At 40.1% G+C, this 23,493-nt stretch overlaps 1 protein-coding gene across 4 annotated transcripts in view; it reads right to left on the reverse strand.

Moving 5' to 3' along the window:
• MYPN (myopalladin) overlaps nt 1-23,493 on the reverse strand; it is a 126,224-nt gene that overhangs the window by 61,432 nt on the left and 41,299 nt on the right. For all 4 annotated transcript variants that reach the window (XM_035268248.2, XM_035268247.2, XM_078345775.1 and 1 more), the window contains 2 exons: nt 5,922-6,097; nt 3,490-3,541 (listed from right to left, as the gene is read on the reverse strand). In XM_035268248.2, coding sequence (XP_035124139.1) covers nt 3,490-3,541; nt 5,922-6,097 — 228 coding nt within the window. The remainder of the gene's footprint in view (nt 1-3,489; nt 3,542-5,921; nt 6,098-23,493) is intronic.

Below are 23,493 nucleotides of genomic sequence, written 5' to 3' on the forward strand. Positions count from 1 at the left end.
TGCCATCACTGCTTACAGGTGGGTGTAATAAAAATCTTGGTTTGATGATATTTTACAAACGTTTACCGAAGGCATTTTTGCGACACACTTTGTTAGGCCATGCAAACATGAAAAAGATAAAACACCATTCCTGTCCTTGGGTAGTTGTTCTCAGTGTAACCAGGGAGTCAAACATATTAACAACGAGCTGAGATCCAAGACAAATGCAGTGACAGAAGCATGTGCAGAAGGTAAATTCTTTGAGGTTTGTTTTATTGTTACCCTCAGTATTTTCCCTCTCCCTCTCATTTCAAGTAACAGGCCAGGCTTTGTAAATCTTTACCTCTGATCCAAGACCATGGTCTCATATATATGCATATATATATATTTGATTGTTTAAGTTTGATCTACAAACTTAAATAAGCAAGAAACATCCCATTTATTTATTTGTGCTAAATCTACTTGCAATTATTGGGATTTAGCCTCTGTTGTGTATCAGAGAGACCCAAATTAACTGTGTTTTAAATGAAACAGATATTTATTTCTCATTTACATAAAAATCTGGATTTGGTGGGTAAGATGGCTCCACATTCCACTAGGTTCCTATCTGCTTCCTGCTTTCTGCTTTATCTCACGCTAAGGTGTTGCCCTCATCTTCTTAGGCTAAAATAGAAAGGCCTGTCAGCCTTTTAAGGTCATCTCTCTTAAAATGCATAGAGCACTATCCTCCATATCCCCTAACTAGAAAGTTCTCATGTGGCTACACCTCGCTGCAGTGCAGGTTGTATATGTAGTCTTTATTTGGAGTAACCATGTAAAGAAATCAGGGATTCTATTATTGGAGAAGAAGAAAACAGATGCTTTGGACACACACAATGCATCAGCTTACATCAGCACATCATTCTGCCCAAGACTGGGTGCTGCCCTGCTGGGGAAAACATCCAGTCTGGTATTCAGTGTCATTTTCCCCCTCCACAGTTTTAGAGTGAGCCATGGAGAGAGAGAGAGCAGTTTTGGAGCAACTCCAAAATATATACATAAACGTAACCTCTCAGAATTTGGCATGGCAGAAAGCAGAAATAGCATGAAGTCAACAAGCTCTTCAAGTTTACACAAATTAAATTAAAGAGAGTATTTGAAGGGCAAGAGAGCCAGCAAGTTTTCTTGAGAATGCTGCAGAGGGGCATTCACGCTGCAGAGGAGCAATGCTGCAGATTATTTTAGTTTTGGTGTGGAAGAGATGGAGGTCTGTGGATCTTGCCAGAGAACCTGATGCCAGGGAGAACCTACGTCCAGAGGGGAAGCCCATCCTGTCGGTAAAGGGCTCCCAGTCTTGCTAAAGATATCAGTAATTACACATGTCAGAAAGCAATAGGCTCTGGACTTGGAGGGAACTGGGGATCTGGGACATGGGCCTTTTACCTATAACCCATGGATAGATGACTGCTGACAGAGGGCTTTCCTCTGGCCTACATATTATGTCTCTTTGCCTCAGCTTCCTCATCTCTAGAATGGGGAAATAATAATTCGTAGGCCAGTGCAGTGGCTCACTCCTATAATCCCAGCACTCTGGGAGGTCACTTGTGGATCATTTGAGGCCAAGAGTTCGAGACTAGCCTGGCCAATATGGCGAAACCCCATCTCTACTAAAAATACAAAAAACTTAGCCGGGCGTGGGGGTGCACACCTGTGATTCCACCTACTTGGGAGGCTGAGGTGGGAGAATCCTTTGAACCCAGGCAGCGGAGGCTACAGTGAGTTGAAATCACACCATGGCATTGTAGCCTGGGCAACAGAGTAAGAATCTGTCTCAAAATAAATAATAATAAAATTCTTATCTCATAGGTTTTTGTAAGGATTAAATGAGTAATTCATGTAATATGTTTAGAATGGTGCTTGCTCCAAAACTGCGCTCGCTTGCTCTTCTCTCTCTCTCTCTCTCTCTCTCTCTCTCTCTCTCTCTCTCTCTCTCTCACTCTCTCTCGCTCTCTCTCTCTCTGGCTCATTTTAAGACTGTGGAGGGGGAAAGGGACACTCATCACTAGACTGGATGTTTTCCCCAGCCGGGCAGCATCCCATCCCAGGCAGAATGATGTGCTGATGCAAAGCCAATCCGTGTGTCTAAAGCATCTGTTTTCTTCTTCTACAATAATAGAATCCCTGATTTCTTTACATGGTTACTCCAAATAAAGACTACATATCCCAACCTTCACTGCAGTGAAGTGTGGCCACATGAGTACTTTCTGGTTATGGGATATGAGGGATAGTGCTATGTGCATTTTAAGAGAGATGACCTTAAAAGGCTGACAGGCCTTTCTATTTTAGCCTGAGAAGATGAGGGCAACACCTTAGCGTGAGATAAAGCAGAAAGCAGGAAGCAGACAGGAACCTAGTGGAATGTGGAGCCATCTTACCTGCCAAATCCAGATTTTTACGTAAATGAGAATTAAATATCTGTTTAATTTAGGTCACAGTTAATTTGGGTCTCTATGATACACAACAGAGGCTAAATCCAAACAACTGCAAGTAGATTTGGAGCAAAAACATAAATGGGATGTTTCTTGCTTATTTAAGTTTGTAGATCAAAATTCATAACCATTAGGTTACCCATTAGGTAACACGTTATGGGAGCCCCAAGGAAGGAGTGATGAGTGTGCAATAGGGGAGAAGCTTATTTCAGAGCTCAAAGAGAAAGAACATTTAGACTGGGTTTTGTAGATTAAATAAGAGTTTGCTAGACAGAGAAGGAGAGAGGGCAACCCTAGCAAAGTGAATAGCTTAAACGAAGGGGTGAAGAGGAAGTGTACATGATTTGGGTGAGATGTCAGCAATGTAGACAGCCTGAGGTGGGGAAGGGAGGAGGGAACAGAAAAACCTAGTTGATGCTATTCTGACTAAGGCTTCGTGTATATGCCATGTTAAGATCGTTTTAAAATGTTGCTGTTTGTTTCGTGTTTGATTTTTGTTTTCTCATAGATAATTATCTTTTTCTGAGTCAGGAAAACAACAGGATCAGAATCTTGATCTCTTTTAGAGAATAACCGGTTGTAGTTTGGACACTGTAAAAGGTAGAAAAAGGCGGAAGCAGACAGGAAGCCCTCTAAGGAGGTGGTTGGTGTAAAAGGCAGGAGAGAAGGAGGAGTTGACTCAAGGCCACGAGAATGATAAAGGAAGGGGGTAAAGGGGAAGTCATTTACTCTGACTATGAATGTTTATATCTGCACAAAAACTAGAAGCAAATTATCATTTCAAGGTATGCATACCCAAAGAATTTCTGCTCTTAAGGAGCTCATTCTCTGTAGAAAGTAAATTAAAAGATTCAAATTACTCTGCTAGGCCAGACTTAAGCAAAAGTAGGGTCTTCAAATCCACTTAATTTGTTTATTTATTTATTTTTGTGGTCAAACCCTGGAGCTACCCTCCTTAAGTTCTAGCAACCATTAATAGCTTTCTCTGAGCTATTAATTGATCTGAAGATGCTAAAGCTATAAGATAGAAAACCAGAATTACCGATTCATCTCTTCCTTGTTAGGGTCCCCTTCTGAGTCAGAAGAAGAAACCCCTGGAAAAAAATTAAAACAAGACACAAGATTGTTAAGATTATGATTTCTTAAATTGGTTCCTGAATAAGACAAGATTTTTAAGATAATAATTTGTTTACTTGATTCCTAAATATCTGAATACCTACAGAATCTTAGAAATGAACTCAGTGATTCCCTACACTAACACCTAACTTGACAAATGAGGAAATAGACCCTAAGAAGTTGAAGGAATTGCTCAAGGTCACATGTCTAGTTAGCTGTAGTGTTCAAATGAACTGACCCAACTTCTAAGTGTTGGTGTATGTAAAACACCTGCTGATGCCTTTGGCGTAACAGAGCAGTATTGCAGACATGCTCTGGTGTCCATAGTCCTCTTGCTCTTGGCCTACACAGATTGAATACAAGAAGGGATTACACTGGATTCCAAACATTGTAGGTGTAGGTGGTTGCTCTTCCGTCCAGTCCTAATATTAACAAGTCATAGTTCATCTTGGGAGAGGGGGTGTTTAAAGTCTTGTTGCCACAAAGAAAAAAGAACCCAGCAATCCAATCTCAGCACTGTTAGCAGAGCTTTGATCCTGGATTCACTTCTCAAGATAGTGCATTCCAGGAAGATACAGCACAGCTAAATCTGGAGGTATTTATTAGACTCCAAAAATTTGAGGATGGAAACACATACTCATACAACACATTCTATTCATGTATTTGTTCAATAGATGTTTATCAAATACTCACTACGTACTTGGTACTAGGTAAGTACAAGTAAGTATCAGAGATATAAAGAAGTCCTGGCCTTACAGTCTAGTTGATAAATGGGCGTCTATACCATGATAATACATTTAAATGCTAAAACCAAGGCATACATAAGGTATTATTGGTGAAAACAGTGCTAAAGAATGATCTGCAGACAAAATTCAGAGGATAAGAGAAAATAGGACCACAAACTTAGGTAGATACAAAGGAGCATAAGTTGATTGTTTTTCCCCTCAAATTAATCATATAAACTTCATGCCAATGTAAATGCCTTTCCAGTGTTCCCAAATGGTATCCACGCATCTACCTTGGCTCCCTGCAGTATATTCTCAACCAGCAGCCAGAGTGACTGTTAAGTCAGTTCATCCAGGTGCAGTGGCTCACACCTATAATCCCAGCACTTTGGGAGACCAAGGCAGGTGGATCACTTGAGGTCAGGAGTTCAAGACTAGCCTGGCCAACATGGTGAAACCCCATCTCTACTAAAGATGCAAAACTTTAGCTGGGCATGGTGGTGCGTGCCTGTAATCCCAACTACGTGGGAGGCGCAGACATAAGAATCACCTGAACCCAGGAGGCAGAGTTTGCAATGAACCGAGATCACACCACTGCACTCCAGTCTAGGCAACACAGTGAGACGCCATCTCAAAAATAAAATAAAATAAAAAATAAACTAAGATTATGTCACATCTTTGCTCAGATGCTCCAGAACTTCTTATCTACCTCAGGGTCCAAACCAAAGTCCCTGCAATGACCTACATGGACTTTTGTGATCTGCTTACTCCCTCCTTCCACCTCCACCCCATCTTACCTTCCGACCTCATCTTCTGTTACTTTCTTGCTCACTCCACCCTGGCCACATTGGCTTATCTCTGTACCTGAAGACACGCACACTGCCACCCTCAGGGCCACTGCACTTGCAGATTTTTCTGCCTAGAGTCTCTCTCAAATAACCTGTGGCTCATTCCCCACCGCTCTGCCCCTGACACTCACATATATGCAATTCCTATCTCCACTTTTTCTTGCTTTTTATTTCTTCCACAGTGTTTATATATACCTGTCACATCTCTCTCTCTCTCTCTCTCTCTCTCTCTCACACACACACACACACACACACACACACACACACACACACATTATTTTTTCTTTTTTGAGATGGAGTCTTGCTCTGTCACCCAGGCTTGAGTGCAGTGGCCCCATCTTGGCTCACTGCAACCTCTGCCCCCTGAGTTCAAGTGATTCTCCTGTCTCAGCCTCCTGAGTAGCTGGGAATACAGGCATGTGCCACCACACCTGGCTACTTTTTTGTATTTTTAGTGGAGATGGGGTTGTACAGTGTTAGCCAGGGTGGTCTTGCTCTCTGACCTCATGATCCACCTGCCTCAGCCTCCCAAAGTGTTGGGATTACAGGCCTGAGCCACCGGGCCCAGCCTAAATGTTATTTGTTTATCTTGTTTATTTTCTGTCTCTCCTATCATGTAATGTAAATCATCAGTAAATGAGCCTAAGCATTTTTGTCTACTTGGTTCACTGCTGTATCCTCATTGCCTAGAAGAGTGTGTGGTAGAGGAGGCCCTCTGCATATTTATTTCTTATAACTAAATGTCTTACTAGTAAGTGTCATACTCCAAGAGTATTTAGTTTTACCTTCTATATAAATCTCAGCAGAAGTTGAATCTGTTCCATAGATGTTAGAAGCAAAGCAGGAATAGCGTCCTGTGTCCTCTTCAAAGGCTTCTGCAATGGTCAGTGAGTGCAGATTTCCTGCCTGGACGATGTGAATATCTGGGGAATTTTCAAGCTCCTTGCCTTCACAGTACCACCTGCAGGGAAGGGAATATGGTCGTTGGACATGACAAAAATGAGAGACAATAACATAGACAGCTCCAGATATTCTCTCAGAAGAAAACTGGTGAGCTTCATTTAAAGTCAGAACAACAACAAAAAGCAACCCATCATTATAACATTTATAATAATGAGAAGAGTTGGCAGTATTCAAACCACATTGACACCTCATTCAGGAAATTAGAAAGTAGCTCCAATTAAGAATGGTACAACTGGCTGGGCACGGTGGCTCACGACTGTAATCCAAGCACTTTGGAGGCCAAGGTGGGCGGATCACCTGAGGTCGGGAGTTCAAGACCAGCCTGACCAACATGGTGAAAACTCATCTTTAAAAAAAAAAAGAAAAGAAAGCAAATCAAGAAGAAAAAGAATGGTACAACTGACAGAACTGGTGAGAAAGCAGGAACAGCCAAGCTCAAAGATCAGGATCTTTGTTGTGGAACTTGGCTTCTCCTAAAATGATTTCAGATCCCTATTGTATGCATTACGTGTTATGTTCATTTATGTAGAGAGAATTTAAGAGAGAAGACAGGTTTGTGAAGTGGAAGACACTCATTTCTTTCTATTAAGTTGCATCTCATCTAACTAAATGAGAATTAATTTGTTCTGTTACTTGAGCTAGCAGAGTAAGGAGAATGAGTCATATTCTCCCAGGAGTGGCCCAACTCTGGCAAATAACCCAAGTTAAATATGTTTCTATAGGTTATGATATTTTCTTTTAATTCCATATCCTTGAAGTTAGAAATTTTTATTACAGCCTAGTTTTCTGGCCAAAAGTTTACCAAAAATACTACATAAAATAATGTTTAAGATGGCCGGGCGTGGTGGCTCAAGCCTGTAATCCTGGCACTTTGGGAGGCTGAGGCGGATGGATCATGAGGTCAAGAGATCAAGACCATCCTGGTCAACATGGTGAAACCCCGTCTCTACTAAAAATACAAAAAATTAGCTGGACATGGTGGTGTGTGCTTGTAATCCCAGCTACTCAGGAGGCTGAGGCAAGAGAATTGCCTGAACCCAGGAGGTGGAGGATGCGGTGAGCCGAGACCGCGCCGTTGCACTCCAGCCTGGGTAACAAGAGTGAAACTCCATCTCAAAAAAAAAAAAAAAATGTTTAAAATGTAGAGATGCATAATAAGATAAATGGACGTGAAAATTAAACAGAAATTCCACTCTTCACGTAAAAGATTGGCAAAAGTCTACATGTTTGACCACTCTTATGCGTTTGCTAGCGTGAATGACACAAACCCGATGAAAGAAGTATACCAATACTGTCAGAATTACAGATGCACACTATCCTTGGACCCAACAATCCCACTTGTGGGAATCTATCATAGAGATCCATTTGTATACGTACAAAATGACAAATGTATAGGCTATTCATTCAAATAGCAAAACACTGGAAAGCATCCAGGTGATCATCCTCGGGGGACTGATGTAGCCACACAACAAAACACTATGCTGCTCTAAAAAGAAGATGAGAATGATCACTATGTACTGATATGGAAAGAATCCCAAGGTATATAATTGAATTTTAACAGTAAGGTGAAAAATAGTGCATATAGGGTGCTAGCCTTGTGTAAAAAAAATGGAGTTTATGGGTTACATTTGTCCCAGCCATACTTGTGAATACGACCTTACTTGGAAATAGTCTTTGCAGTTGTAATCAAGTTAAGATGAGGTCATTATGGTAGGCCTGAATCCAATATGACTGGAAAGGATAAGAAGAAAACCCCATGTGAAGACAGAGACACACCAAGGGGACGCCATGTAGGGAGAGAGGTAGAGACTGGAGTGATGTGGCTGTAAACCAAGGGACTCCAAGGACTGACAGCCACCACCAGAAGAGAGGAAGGGGCAAGGAAGGCCTCCAGCCTGAGTCTCAGGTGGAACGGGGCCCTGGCAACACTTTGATTTTAGCCTTCTAGTCTCTAGAACTGTGAGAGAATAGATTTTCTGCTTAATCCATCCAATTTGTGGTAATTTGTTATGGCAGTCCTGGGGAACAGATAACAGCGGGAAAGAAATAAGATACGTTCATACTGTTTGCATTTCAGAAAGAAAACTGGAAAGAATAAAATGCAAATCACAAGCGGCTATTGGGGTGAAGGGAAACGAGATGGATAAGGACAGATAGGAGTAAGATGGCTCAGTGTGCCCCTTTACATTTTCTCATTTTTTGAAATAATAATGACTAATCAGCATAATAAAAAGTACTTACGTGGGAGGTATAATAACTGCTGTCAAAAGTTAAGTAGCGGGCCGGGCGCGGTGGCTCAAGCCTGTAATCCCAGCACTTTGGGAGGCCGAGGCGGGTGGATCACGAGGTCAACAGATTGAGACCATCCTGGTCAACATGGTGAAACCCCGTCTCTACTAAAGATACAAAAAATTAGCTGGGCATGGTGGCGCGTGCCTGTAGTCCCAGCTACTCGGGAGGCTGAGGCAGGAGAATTGCCTGAACCCAGGAGGCGGAGATTGCGGTGAGCCGAGATCGCGCCATTGCACTCCAGCCTGGGTAACAGGAGCGAAACTCCGTCTCAAAAAAAAAAAAAAAAAAAAAAAGTTAAGTAGCCCTGGCAGTTGCTAATCTTTACTGTAATTTAGTTCTAACCATCCAGTGCTGTAATCCCACCATTTATAAAGCTTTTTTTTTTTTTTTTTTTTTTTTTTGTGGAAGGATCTCACTCTGTTGCCCTGGAGTACAATGGCATGATCCTGGCTCAATACAGCCTCAACCTCCCTGGGCTCCAGTGATCCTCCCACCTCAGCCTTTCAAGCAGCTAGGTAGGACTACAGGCACATGGCACCACATCAGCTAATTTTCGTATTTTTTGTAGATATTGGGTTTGCTATATTGCCCAGGCTGATCTTGAACTCCTGGGCTCAAGCAATTCGCCTGCCTTGGCCTCTCAGAGCAGAAATGAGCCATCGCACCCGTGGCTCATCACAAGATTCTACAGCACACTGAAGGACACTCACCTGTTCAACTACTTCCCAACAGTCAAGCTATTCTTTATTATTCCATAAATATGTCATAGTCACCCCCACATTCAAGTCTCTGCCCATGTTTTTTTCTCTCTGAGATTCTCTTTTTCTGCCTTTCAGCTGCTACAACTATAAGTCATTCAACAAAATTTGGCTCAGATATTACCTCCTCCCCAAAGCTGTATTCTGCCATCAATTCTGAATGATTGTTATGTTTTCCATCTTCATCTAAAAAAAAAACCTGTACTATGCCAGGCAAATACTTGCTTATACACCCTTTTATTATTTTCTATTTTGAAAATGTGTCTTGCCTCACCAGTTTTCCTTGGTTGTAAATTCCCCGAAGGTAAGGACAAAGTCTTGGATGTTCTCTCAGCATCCACAGTGCTGCAAAGTCTTCTTTGGCCAATTTCTCTCATGCTATAGTTTCAATTATCACCTCTATTTGGGAAGACATCCAAATTTGCCTTTCCAACTCTCATTTCTGGACCCCATCTCCCATCACTCTTCTCTGCACTATGTTCCAACCACATTGGTCTTTTGATTCTGTGAACACATAAGCCTTTCCCCACCTTGGAATTTTGTACTTCCTGAAACTCTCCTTCCCCATATCTTTACAAAGATAGGTCCTTCTCATCAGTCAGATCTCAGCTCAGATGTTGCCTTCTCAGAGAGACCTTCTCTGATCCTCTTCCCAATATAGCTCCCTTATCCTCAGTCACTCTAGCACATTACCCTCTTTCGTTATCTTCATAGCATTTATTACTCTCTGAAATTGTCTTACATACCTGTCTATTTTGTTGTGGTTTGCCCACCTCACTAGACTGCAAAGTCCATGAGAGGACCGTATTGGTCTTATTCACCACTACAATCCCAGCACCTACACCAGTACATGTAGTACTCAGAAAATAAGTGTTTGATGGGTTTGTTGAAAGATTGACTGATGGAAGAAATTCATAGTTAATATTTTCTAAGTATTTGTAATTTGCTTCATCAAGTTCTATGGCAACCTTTGATTTCTGTTGTGGCAGCAGCAGTACATAGAGCTGCTGAAATGGGTTTATAAATTTCCCAAAGCATGAATCTGCCAAAACCACAAGGAGCTTGTAAGAACAAATCCTCAGAGCATGTGCAGTTCCAAATCCAAACACTGGACATCCAATTAAACATGACATAGGAGCACATATGTTTATCTTTACTCCCTTCCTGAAATGCCCCTAAAATGAGAATAAAAGAATTTTTTAAAGGTACAAAACCATAAGGACATAAAGAATGGAAGGGGAAAAAATAGCAGACCTGAGATTTCAAAACTTTTGGAAGATGGAAAGCAGGTTGAGGAGCCAGGAGATTTGAGAAATGTGGAAACCCAGCACCCACTTGGGAGTATTAGTGAAAGAAGAAGCCAATTTGTGCAGCAGAACCCCAGAAAGTTTTGGGATTTGGAGGCACAAATTTGCTGACAATGGGGGAAGAGAGATAGAGCTTAAAACAGGGAGGTTGGTTACAAGTTTGGAAAATAAGCTTTTAGATCTCCCCACTAGGTCACCTCTCCTCTTCTGAGCAAATGTCCCAGAATGAAGGCTGAGTTGCAGGCTGAGGCAGCAGCTGCCCCATATTGGAGCAGGAGAAAGAGGGGCTTCCAACGGGGTTTCTCTAGGGAAACAGATGGATCACCTGAGACTGCATAGAAGAGAATATTTAGGAGAAGTTACACAAATCCGTTGGAGAAAAGACAAATTTGCAATAGAAACACAGAACTACACATGTAATAAAAGCAATAGTGTAATCAACTTTAAGGTCAAAATAAAGAGTTGTATAAGCAAAGAAACATTCACTTTACCCTGCTAACCTTGGTAGTGGACAATACTTAGATAGTAACAGGAAGGTAAACAATTTTTTTAAAGCACAGTGCGATGATTATAATGAAGTGATAGAGAAAGGAGCAAGGGGAATCCTACTTTAGGATAGGGGTGCTAACCCTTCGTCTTGCAGAATAGGAAGTCAGCAAAAACAGCTAACATCAGCAAACCAAGCAATAGCAGTAGAAGCATATCACAGTGGTTCTGAAAGTGTAGTTCACTTTCAGAAGACAGAACTGCTTTTATATAGTACTAAGATATTATTTGCCTTTTCATTGTGTTGACATTTACACTGATGGTGCAAAAGCCACAGTGGGTCTATTGTGGGTGCTTTAGCAACACAAATTAAAGCACTGTTGTAAAACTGATAAGTGGTTATCACATTTACCACCACACTTGGCAGTTTAAAAAAAAAGAAAAGAAAAAGAGGCCAGGCACAGTGGCTCACGCCTGTAATCCTAGCACTTTGGGAGGCCAAGGTGGGTGGATCACCTGAGGTCAGGAGTTTGAGACCAGCCTGGCCAACATGGTGAAACCCCATCTCTACTAAAAATACAAAAATTAACTGGGCATGGTGGCACACGCCTGTAATCCCAGCTACTCAAAGGAGCATTGCTTGAACCCAGGAGGCGGAGTTTGCAGCGAACTGAGATGGTGCCACTGAAATCCAGCCTGTGCAACGTGAGCGAGACTCTGCTCAAACAAAAAGAAAAAGAAAAATTCTATTTTACCAAAAACTGTTCTTGATGAAGCAGTAAAAATCATTGCTTTTATTAATCTCCACCTGAGTCCATGTGTTCTTAGTATTTGGGTGGTAAAATTAGAAGTATTAATAGCATAAAGCATTTCTGTTGCATATGGAAGAACACTCGCGTGATGTTTGCATTAAGGGTTGAACTAGCTGCTTAACGCATGAAACAATATTTTAAGTTGAAAGAATATTTTAAGTTGATAGACAAATTATGGTTATTCAAACTGGGTATTCAGCAGACATTTTCTCAAAAATGAAGAAAGTAAACCTGAGGTTTCAAGTAAAAAAAGAAAACTGACAGCATTTGTTGCCAATGAAAAAATTCGAGGTTTCAAGGGAAAAATAGCAGTTTGGAAAACTTGTATCCTCCACAGTAACTTTATGGTTTTTCAATACTTAAAGAATTTTTTATGAAATTAGTGATGATATTAACAGATGTGATTTTAAAATATTATATAACAAAATGTATCACCTTTTTGAAGATCTGCATTACTCATTTTCCTGATGACCAATGTGTGATATTATCCATTCAAAGTTCAAGACAGTAGGTTTCAGTACAGCAGAGTACAAAAGTTTATTGGTGTGGTTTCAGATTTCACATTGCAACAAATCTTTCAGAAACAACTGCTAGTTAATTTTAATATGATATCAAATAAGAAAAGCCATGATCTCCTGAAAAGACAATTAAAATATTAAAATACTCCTCCTGTTTCTGACTACGTAACTGTGTAAGGTTGGATTTTTTTTTTTTTTTTTTTTTTTGAGACAGTTTCGCTCTTGTTGCCCAGGCTGGAGTGCAATGGCGCGATCTCGGCTCACCGAAACCTCCACCTCCTACGTTCAAGCGATTCTCCTGCCTCAGCCTCCCTAGTAGCTGGGATTACAGGCATAGGCCACCATGTCTGGCTAATTTTTGTATTTTTAGTAGAGACAGGGTTTCTCCATGTTGGCCAGTCTGGTCTCGAACTCCTGACCTCAGGCAATCTGCCTGCCTTGGTGCTGGGATTACAGGCGTGAGCCACTGTGCCCTGCTAAGGTTGGATTTTTAAAATTTACTTCAACCCAAATGACATAACACAACAGATTGAATGCAGAAGCCAATGTGAGGATCCAGCTGTCTTCCATTAAGCCAGATATTAAAGAGATATGCAAACAATGAAAATCAATGTTATTCTTCTCATTAAATGGTTTTTTGTTTGTTTTGGAAAATGCAGTATTTTTAAATAAAATTTTTTTGTTAACATGTTTATTATTACTATTTAAAAATGAATAAATAGCTGAGTGCAGTGGCTCAAGCCTGTAATCCTAGCAATTTGGGAGGCTGAGGAGGGTGGATCACCTGAGATCAGGAGTTCAAGACCAGCCTGGCCAACGTGGTGAAACTTTGTCACTGCTAAAAACACAAAAATTCGCCAAGTGTGGTGGTGCATGTCTATAGTCCCAGCTACTAGAGAGGCTGAGGCAGGAGAATCACCGGAACCCAGGAGCAGAGGTTGCAGTGAGCTGAGATGGCGCCACTGCACTCCAGCCTGGGTGACAGAGCAAGACTCCTTCTCAAGAGGAAAAAATAAATAAATAAACAAATATTTAAAACATTTCTCAGTTTTAAATTCTGATATGATAAATACACAAAATGTTACAACTCACATAAAACCTCTTTTGAGCCTCAGTGATTTTTAAGATTGTAAGGGGATCCTGAGAACAAAAAGTTTGAGCCACTGGCATGTCATTTAGAAGCTAGAGGTAAATAAACAGATCATTGCAAAAAAGATTTGAAAAGGGTCTGTTCTTTAATAACATTTGGCTTTTAAAGCAATGTTACTGTATTAATTTGATAAAAACAAATTCCAATAGCTATTTCAAAACTAATTCCTTCCCTTATACAAACATTATAGGATTATCTCAATTCTTTAGAGAACATTTCTTGTCCTTACCAAAATGAGAGTGGAAACATCTATGAGCAATTGTTTAGCTAGAAGGAGATAAGTGGAATGATTCAAATGCCCAAACTCTCTGCCAGAAGTGTTTTTGTCCTTACTCAGATGGCCAGGATGCCCCCAGCAGGCCTGAAAAAACAATTAGTAACCATCACTCTAACTTTAACAGCATGACCCACTTAGAAATTAGACAGGGATCAGGCTGGCTTCTGAAAAGGTGTTAAATTTGCCTAGCAATGCTGAAGACTTTCAAGGGGCAGGGGGAACCCCATACTCTCAAATCTCCATCCATGTTAGGGGATGCTTTTATAGAAATGTCCTGACTGGCGGCATGTGTTTAGACCGCCAAATCCTCATGACACTTACAGAATGGCAGTGGGTGGCAGGCATGATTCATGGCTCAACAGAAATGAGTCAATGATCAGGGTAAATAGGGCAGGTTCAGATGGTTAAAGAAAAGGACCCACCTTTCATGCACAAGGACAGCTTGCTAGATCTGCTCATTTGGCTAGCTAGCAAGCCTGGGAAGGAGGAAGAAAGACACGAGAGAGAAACATTTTTCAGATTTAACTGGACTTTTGGCTGTGTATCACCATTCTGCTGTGAGGTTACTATTTCTTCTAAAATGTGGCTTGGATAAATATTATGACTCATTGTTTTAGCACATTAACAACTCCTAAACATAATTTGAATGTGTATTCTGACTCACCAGTAATAACGCTCGTTAAAAGAATGATTACTCAGAGTCTTTCTTTAACCATGCCCCAGCCCTTCCAAAGTCCCTATCCCAACTTCGAGTATTTCCTCTTGTAACACCCTGTTCTTTTCCTTTCCCAAATCTTTACATATTTTGTAATTATATATTTGTTTGTAGGTTTATTTGTTTTAATGTCTCTTTTCCTTACTGGACAATGAACACGAGGACACTGGCACCTAACAGTGTATGGTATATTTTAGCTGCTCAGAAATATTTGTTGAATGAATGTTAACTGAATGAACTCAATTAGGGTCGTTACAGCCTCACATTTTTTTACTTTCATTTCTTCAAGAAGATTTGGGCACTAGAAAAGGACTTTCCTTTAATTGTCTTTACCCAGCTTTGTTTAACAATGCTTGATCTTTTTTTTTTTTTGATGGAGTCTTGCTCTGTCACCCAGGCTGGAGTGCGTGGCACAATCTTGGCTCACTACAACCTCCACCTCCTGGGTTCAAGTGATTCTCTTGCCTCAGCCTCCTGAGTAGCTGGGATTACAGGTGGTGGGCCAACACACCTGGCTAATTTTTGTATTTTCAGTAGAGACAGGGTTTCACCATGTTAGTCAGGCTGGTCTCAAACTCCTGACCTTGTGATCCGTCCGCCTGGGTCTCCCAAAGTGCTGGAATTACAGGCGTGTGCCACCGCACTCAGCCAATGTTTGATCTCTTAAGTCAAGAATGTGGGGCCTAAAGCACAGCCAAAAAATAGTACATTTCCAGCTCTTTCCAAGCATCACAGTAATTCTTCTTCATATACAGAGTGCAACTGGAGCATATTGGGCAATAAGATAATAATAGATGTTGTTTATTAGGACTTAAAGTTATGTTGAATTTTGTGACACAATTTTTATGTCCTGTTTGACCACTACTGAGTTAGTAAACTTAAGTCTTCATGTCCAGTGACTATGTTCCACTCATGGGAAGGTGTGAGTATAAGTGGGAGAATATGTCTATGTTTTAGGTGTTGTTAAAATTTATTGAGTTATGGCTGGGGACAGTGGCTCATGCCTGTAATCCCAGCACTTTGAAAGGCTGAGGCAGGTGGATCACTTGAGGTCAGGAGTTCAAGACCAGCCTGGTCAACATGGTGAAATCCCCACCTCTACTAAAAATACAAAACTTAGCCTGGCATTGTAGCACTTGCCTGTAATCCCATCTATGCGGGAGGCTGAGGCACGAGAATTGCTTGAACCTGGGAGACAAAGGTTGCAGTGAGCCAAGATTATGCCACTGCACTCCAGTCTGGGTGAATAAGTGAGACTCTGTCTCTAAATAAAATGAAATAAATTATTGAGTTCTTTCAGACAGAAACTTCTTGGTAACTTAAGGAAAACATAAATAGGTAGTGGCTAATACCAAGACATCAATACCTCCCTTACCACATATCCTTATTTTAGATATAACAAAAGAGAGATGAATAAATATGAAGATAAAAACAGTTTCTAAAATAGTTTTTTTAAACAATAAATTACTTTGAGGAGGGGTGACTAGAAAATTTGTATTGTCTTCTAGAAATCCTTCTCTCTCTTTGTCTCATAGTACTTATTACTAAATTACTAAATTATTTATTTATTTATTTGTTTGTTTGTTTATTTATTTTTGAGATGGAGTCTCGCTCTGTCTAGACTAGGCTAGAGTACAGTGGTGCGATCTTGGCTCACTACATCCTCTGCCTCCCGAGTTCAAGCGATTCTCCTGCTTCAGCCTCCTGAGTAGCTGGGATTACAGGCAGGTGCCATCATGCCTGGCTAATTTTTGTGTTTTTAGTAGAGACAGGGTTTCACCATGTTAGCCAGACTGGTCTCAAACTCCTGACCTCCTGATCCATCCACCTCGGCCTACCAAAGTCCTGAGATTATAGCTGTGAGCCACCACGCCTGGCTTACTTATTTATTAAATGTATTATTTATCTGTTCTCCTTTACCTCATCTAGAATGTAATATGGCAAGAAACTTTGCTTTATTTACTGATGAATCCCAAGCATGTGGAATAGTCCTTGATAGTAGTGAGACTAGTAGGGAGTGTTGAATGAATTGTTATTGAATGAATGAACAAATGAGCATCTTGAATTTTTTAGTTTTGTTGTTACTGTTAATTTAACATACTTGAATTTTTGCATGTTATATATTTCGAAGGATGATTTCTTCCCTTCTGTTTGCTATGTTAACTCTTTCTTTCAGAGTAAGTTCTTCTATTTGTTCAATTTAGAGCCTTTCATGGTGTTAACTTCCTTTTTGAAAATCTTGCTTTTTTGTGGAGGTTGGCTCTGATTACATTTCTGTAATTTCTGATTATATTTCTGGTGATTGCTGGGGAGGAGCAGACTGTAATTTCAGGTAGGCACGTACTGCGTACCAGTAGTCCTCAGTCCTCCTGGCTATCTGGGACACTGCCTGCTTGTCCAGCACGTTTGCTGCTCTGGCTTCTGTGTAAACAGGCAGTGCTTGTGGCTCAGCCCAAGCAGGGGAAGCAGGAGGCACTCACCTACACAGCTGCTCTGAATGTTGTTCCCAGATTAATCACCCTGACAACCTAGGCCCTCTCTCGCTATTGTATCTTTTGTCCCTGAGCCTGGAGCATGTCCAGAGAGTCCCCTATTCTGTAACAGTCCTCTCTGGGATACAATTTGGCCTTTGGGTTCTCTTGTCAATCAGGTTTCGTCTGCTTAGAAGCAGATTTACCAAGAAACCAATGAAGCTTCAGGGTTCCTCACCTGCATGGCTCCCTTCAAAAGCCCTGTACCTAACTGCATATTCACAATTTTGCATTCTTTATCTTAAAGGGGACTTCCCAAGCTGTACACTTCAGGGCCCACAAAACTTGACTCTCTTCCATATAGATGTTTTCTACCTTTGAGAAATTTGTTAAAATTTCAGGTCTATAGGCCAGGCACAGTGGCTCACGTCTATAATCCCAGCACTTTGGGAGGCTGAGGTGAGTGGATTGCCTGAGGTCAGTGGATCGTCTGAGGTCAGGAGTTCAAGACTAGCTTGGGTGCAGAGCAAGAGACTCCATCTCAAAAAAAAAAAAAAAAAAAAATTCAGGTGTACACATGGTATTCTATATTGTTTTCCAGTTAGGTTTTGGGGTGTTAGAAGACAAGATAGGCCCATGGGCTCAGTCTACCATTTTGGTATGATGATGTCCTTTTCACTGCTAAACTACTTCTAATTTGCCTTCCGTGCCCATCACCCTCTCAAACTACTCTGAGGTCATTATGGCCTTCATGTTATTAAATCACATGATACTTTGCAGTTTTCATCCTACTTGATCTCTAATTAGTATTCACTGTAGTCAACTACTTAATCCCTCTTGAAGCAACTCTTCTTTTTTACGACTGCCCTTTTTCCCCCCTACCGTTTGGGATATTCCTTGTCAATCCACTTTAGGGGATTTTCCTCATCTACCCAAACTTTGAATCTTGGAATTCCTTTGCAGTGTGGTCTGGACAGGAGTGATACTTGCAGTAGTAACTGCTGATTCAGAATGGATGCCACTACCAATCAGAAAGATGAAAACCATAACCACCCTCAAGGGCTATACCAGTTGTACTAATTAAATATCATGCTTGGGGCATGGGGCCAATTACCTTCTGACAAAAACATGAGAAAGAAAATTGAGGTCAATTTTGTACTTGCACAAAAATGCAAAATCCTTTTAAAAATTAGCAAACCAAATCTTGAAACATATAAAAAGATAATAGATTATGACAAAATTGTGTTTATCCAAAGAATTTAAGATTGGCTTAACATTTTAAAATCAATATTCTTTACCATATTAACAAAGTAAAGGGGAAAAAACACACGCTAATCTCTATAAATGCAGAAAAAGTGCTTGAAAAAATTCAACAGCCATTTATGATTTTTAAAAATCTTAATCTTTTTAGACAACAGAACTTACAACAAAATCCTACGTCATATGTTATTATGGAACTAGAAAACATTCTCTTTAAGATCAGAAATAAGACTGGAGCAGGTGTTGAACAGAATAAGACACTTCTGTTTAACATTGTACAGAAGTACTTAGCCAGCTCAAAACAGCAAAAATAATGAAATAGGAAATAGAGGATTAGGAAGGAAGAACACTCCCAAAAATCTATAGATAGATTTCCATAAATTTAGTTAGTGGTTGTTGAATGAGGAAAAGTCCTCCAAAGAATTGTTTCATGAATTTAGCAAGTTATAGAAGTCAATTGTATTTCTAATATACAACAAACAGGCCGGGTGCGGTGGCTCAAGCCTGTAATCCCATCACTTTGGGAGGCCGAGGCGGGAGGATCACGAGGTCAAGAGATCGAGACCATCCTGGTCAACATGGTGAAACCCTGTCTCTACTAAAGATACAAAAAATTAGCTGGGCATGGTGGCGCGTGCCTATAATCCCAGCTCGTCAGGAGGCTGAGGCAGGAGAATTGCCTGAACCCAGGAGGCGGAGGTTGCGGTGAGCCGAGATCGTGCCATTGCACTCCAGCCTGGGTAAGAAGACCGAAACTCCGTCTCAAAAAAAAAAACAACAAACATAGAAAGTAATTTTTAGCAAAGATGCCATTAATAATAGCATTAAAAATGAGATGCCTATGAATGAAGCTAACCAAGGATTTGTAAGACCCAGAGAAAAGATTATAAATCTTTATTGAAAGAAATTAAAGAATACTGCCTATGAAGCCTGGTACAGTGGCTCATACCTGCAGTGTAGTCCCTGCTGCTCGGTACAACCAGGCGGGAGGATCACCTGAACTTGGGAGTTCGAGGTTACAGTGAGCTAGAATTGTGCCACTGCACTCCATTCTGAACGACAGAAATTAAAAAATACCTTTTAAAACGAAGAAATATACCATGTCCTTGAATATTTTCAGTTCAGCATTTTAAAGACGTCAAATTCACCTAAATTGATCTACAGATTCAGTGCAATTCCAAAAGTCTTATTTGATTTTTTTTTTTTTTTTGAGACAGAGTCTTGCTCTATTGCCCAGGCTGGAGTGCAGTGGTGCAATCTTGGCTCACTGCAACTCCCACCTCCCGAGTTCAAGTGATTCTCCCACTTCAGCCTCCCATATAGCTGGGACTACAGGCATCTGCCACTACACCCAGCTTATTTTTGTATTTTTAGTAAAGACGGGATTTTACCATGTTGGCCAGGTTGCTCTCGAACTCCTGACCTCAAGTGATCCGCCTGCCTTGGCCTCCCAAAGTGCTGGGATTATAGGCATGAATCACCAAGGCTGGCCTAGATTTTAAAACTTGTTAAGAGAATTCCAAAATGTATATTATAGAGCAAAAGAGCAAGAAGAGCTGAAAATCCTTAAAATGAAAAAGTTGGAAACCAAGAACTGTGAAAAGCATATTGTAATGAGATAAATCAACCACTGGAAAATAAGAGAAAGCCCATACATTTATGGAAGTTCAAGTTACGATGGAGCTGACACTATAGATCAGTGGGGAAAATATTTACTTTTCTATAAACTGGTATTAGAATAATTGGCTAATCTTAAAAAAATGAAAATGGGTTCCCTACTTTACATCATATATAAAAATCAACTTTAAGTGAATTAAAAAATTAAATGTGAAGGACAAAATTATAGCATTTTTTGAAGACAAAATACAAGAATATCTTTATGACTTTGAGGTTAGGAAGAATTTCTTAAACTAGATGTAAAACACAAAAACCAAAATTATAAAGGAAAAAATTAATTAATTTGATGCTAAAGGTAAGACTATTTAATCACCTAAAGATAAACTAAACTAAAATAAAAATAAAAAGAGAAAATAAAGATATAAATGAAACTGGAAGATAATATTTTCACAACGCCTTATATGACTAGTATCCAGGATGTTGTTTTTTTCTTTTTTCTAGACAGAGTTTCACTCTTGTCACCCAGGATGGAATGCAATGGCATGATCTCGGCTCACTGTAACCTCTACCTCCTGGGTTCAAGCCATTCTCCTGCCTCAGCCTCTCGAGTAGCTGAGATTACAGGCATGCGCCACCACACCTGGCTAATTTTTATATTTTTAGTAGAGATGGGGTTTTGTCATATTGGCCAGGCTGGTCTTGAACTCCTGACCTCAGGTCATCGGCCCACCTCAGCCTCCCAAAGTGCTAGGATTACAGGCATGAACCACTGCACCTAGCCTATCCAGGATATTTTTAAAGTTTCATGAATCAGTAAGAAAAGAACAAACAATCCAATAGAAAAATGAGTGAAAGGCCAGGCGCAGTGACTCACACCTATAATCTCAGCACTTTGGGAGGCCGAAGAGGGCAGATCACGAGGTCAAAAGATTGAGACCATCCTGGCAAACATGGTAAAACCTCATTTCTACTAAAAAATACAAAATTATTATTTTGTAATAATTAGCTGGGCATGGTGGCGCATGCCTGTAGTCCCAGCTACTCGGGAGGCTGAGGCAGGAGAATTGCTTGAACACGGGAGGCGGAGGTTGCAGTGAGCTGAGATTGCACCATTGCACTCCAGCCTGGGCAACAAGAGTGAAACTCCATCTCCAAAATATAAAAATAAAAAAGGGTAAAAGATGTAAATAGGCCCTTCATAAAACAGGAACCCTGAAAGGTCAATAAACAAACAAAAAAAAATTTAACCACATTTGTAACTGTAGAAATGAAAATTAAAACCACATGGGATAATACTTCACGCCCATCAGACTGGAAAAATTTAAAAGTCTGGTACAGGTTGAGCATCCCAAATCCAAAAATATGTAATCCAAAATGCTGCAAAAATGTCAAGCTTTCTGAGTGCTGACAACATTCAAAGGAACTGTTTATCAGAGCCATTCAGATTTGGCATTCTCAGATTTGGGATGCTCAACCACTGTATAATGCAAATATTCCAAAATCCAATAAAAATTGAAATTTGAATGCTTCTGGTCTCAAGCATTTCAGATAAGGGATACGCAACATAATATCAATATTGGCAATGATGTAGAACAACCAAAACTCTTACACAATGTCAGTGGGAATGTAAATCAGAACAATTCCTTTGGAAAACAATTTGATATTATCAAAAGTTGAGGTTATACGTACTCTGCCAGCAATCGTATGTCCAACATACTCACTCATTCACCAGGAAAAACTTGTGTACCAGTAAAGTATATTAGAACATTTGTAATGACATTGTTCATATTAGGAAAAAAATCTATAGACAACTCAAATGTACATCAATAATATATTATTCTGGCCACACAGTAAAATACTATATAGCGATGAAAACAAGTGAATTAGAGTTACGTGTAGCATGGATATATTTTTTAGAAAAGAAAATTCAAGTAGCAAAAGAAAATAGACATTATGATTTCTAGTTTTAAAACATGCAAAATTTACTAATATTTTTAAAAACCTTTTCATTATGAAAACATTCAAACATACATAGACTAGAGCAATGAGCCACTTTGCCCACATTGCTTAGCTTCAACAAATTATTGACAAATTATCAGCAGTTTGTTAGAACACAGATGGCTGAGCCTCATCCCTAGACATCCTGATTCTGATCCAGTGGGTCCAAGATGTGGCCTGTAAATTTGCCTGTCTATCAAGCTCCCAGGCGAAGCTGACGCTGCTGGTCCATGGACCCACTTTGAGTAGCCTGCTCTAGGAGGCTTTTAGAATCTGACTTCCTGGAACTAGTTTAAGACCCATTTGGAAAAAAAAAGAGAGAGAGAATCTGGCCCCTAGTCTCTCTCTATACTTATCTCAAACCATTTCCTCCTCACCATTTTAGGTTTAGTGACATAAAGGCATAATTGCTTCCTTCAATTTCTTAAACTCACCAATTACCTTGCTGCCTCAGGGGCTTCACATTTTTTTTATTCCCTCAGCCTGGGAATAAAGCAACACTTTTCCCCACAGCTTACTTTGCCAGGCTAACTCTTAGCTGTCCTTCATGTCTCAGCCTTAATATCACTTTTCAAGAAAACCTTCCCAACCCACAAGGTTTAGTCCCTTTGCTATATACACCCTTCTTTATAATATTTATCACAATCATAATTATATAATCATTTACAGAATTTTTGTTTATGATCTGGGTTCCTTACTAGACTCTAAGCTCCATGAAGGCAGGGAATTTGACTGTCTTGTTCGCTGCTTTAACCTTAGTGCCTATAACAGTATGTGGCACATAAATAGGCACCTAATAATTGTTGGATGAATGAATGAATGAAGGTATCTAGATTTTTCCAAAAAGCAGAAAGAAAAGGTCTGTAAAAAGTGTAATATGAAAGTAAGATATGCTTTTTATTTATAACTGTTTTGTTTCCTACACTGCTTGTAGACAAATGAAGCAGCAATAACAAAACAGCTACAGCAGGCATCAACGTCTATAAAAGGTAAATTTGTGCTGCCTCCAAAGGTTGTACACAAGCAAACACAGAGTGACCCAGTTGTACATTCCTGGGGAAAGTTTGGAGCTGGGATAAAAGAAAGGACCACGGCCATTTGCTGTGAATTCTCACAGACTCTTTCATCTCTGGGTGATACATGAACATACTTCAGGATCTAAGACAACTCCTCCAATGAAGCTATGTCCAAGAAAGAGTAACAGGCTTGCCAAAAACACTAGCTTCAGTGATAGAGGATTTCACCCCTACTTATAAAACAGTTTCTACCCAATTAACTTGGAAATCAACAATATTGGCAAAATAATTTTTCAACTTGTTAAACTAGGGTTACAAGAGCATGGGCAAAATACTGATTATATAATACACAGGAGCACATAGGTTAGGCTTCAGTTGCCCAGTATACTTATTATATTTTCTTGCTAAGATAGCAAAAAGGAACACTATCCTTACTGACTGTGGTGTTCCTATTTAACAAACCAAAATTTCTCATTAGTTTGTTATTTTAATTTTTTTTTTAAAGAAATCCTCTGAATCAAAATCTATTTGTTTGGGTCTTGTTGAGATGCCCCAAGAGTTACAGTGGTGAACAAGCAGGTAGGGCTACAGGCGTCTCTACCCCACCCCTCTTCAAACCAAATAGCACTACTTTATCTTAAAAAGATGTATATGTACTAAGCCAGGCACGGTGGCTCACTCCTGTAATCCCAGCACTTTGAAAGGCTGAGGCAGGTG

The sequence above is a fragment of the Callithrix jacchus genome, chromosome 12 (assembly GCF_049354715.1).
Source record: "Callithrix jacchus isolate 240 chromosome 12, calJac240_pri, whole genome shotgun sequence".
NCBI classification, from domain to species: domain Eukaryota; kingdom Metazoa; phylum Chordata; class Mammalia; order Primates; family Cebidae; genus Callithrix; species Callithrix jacchus.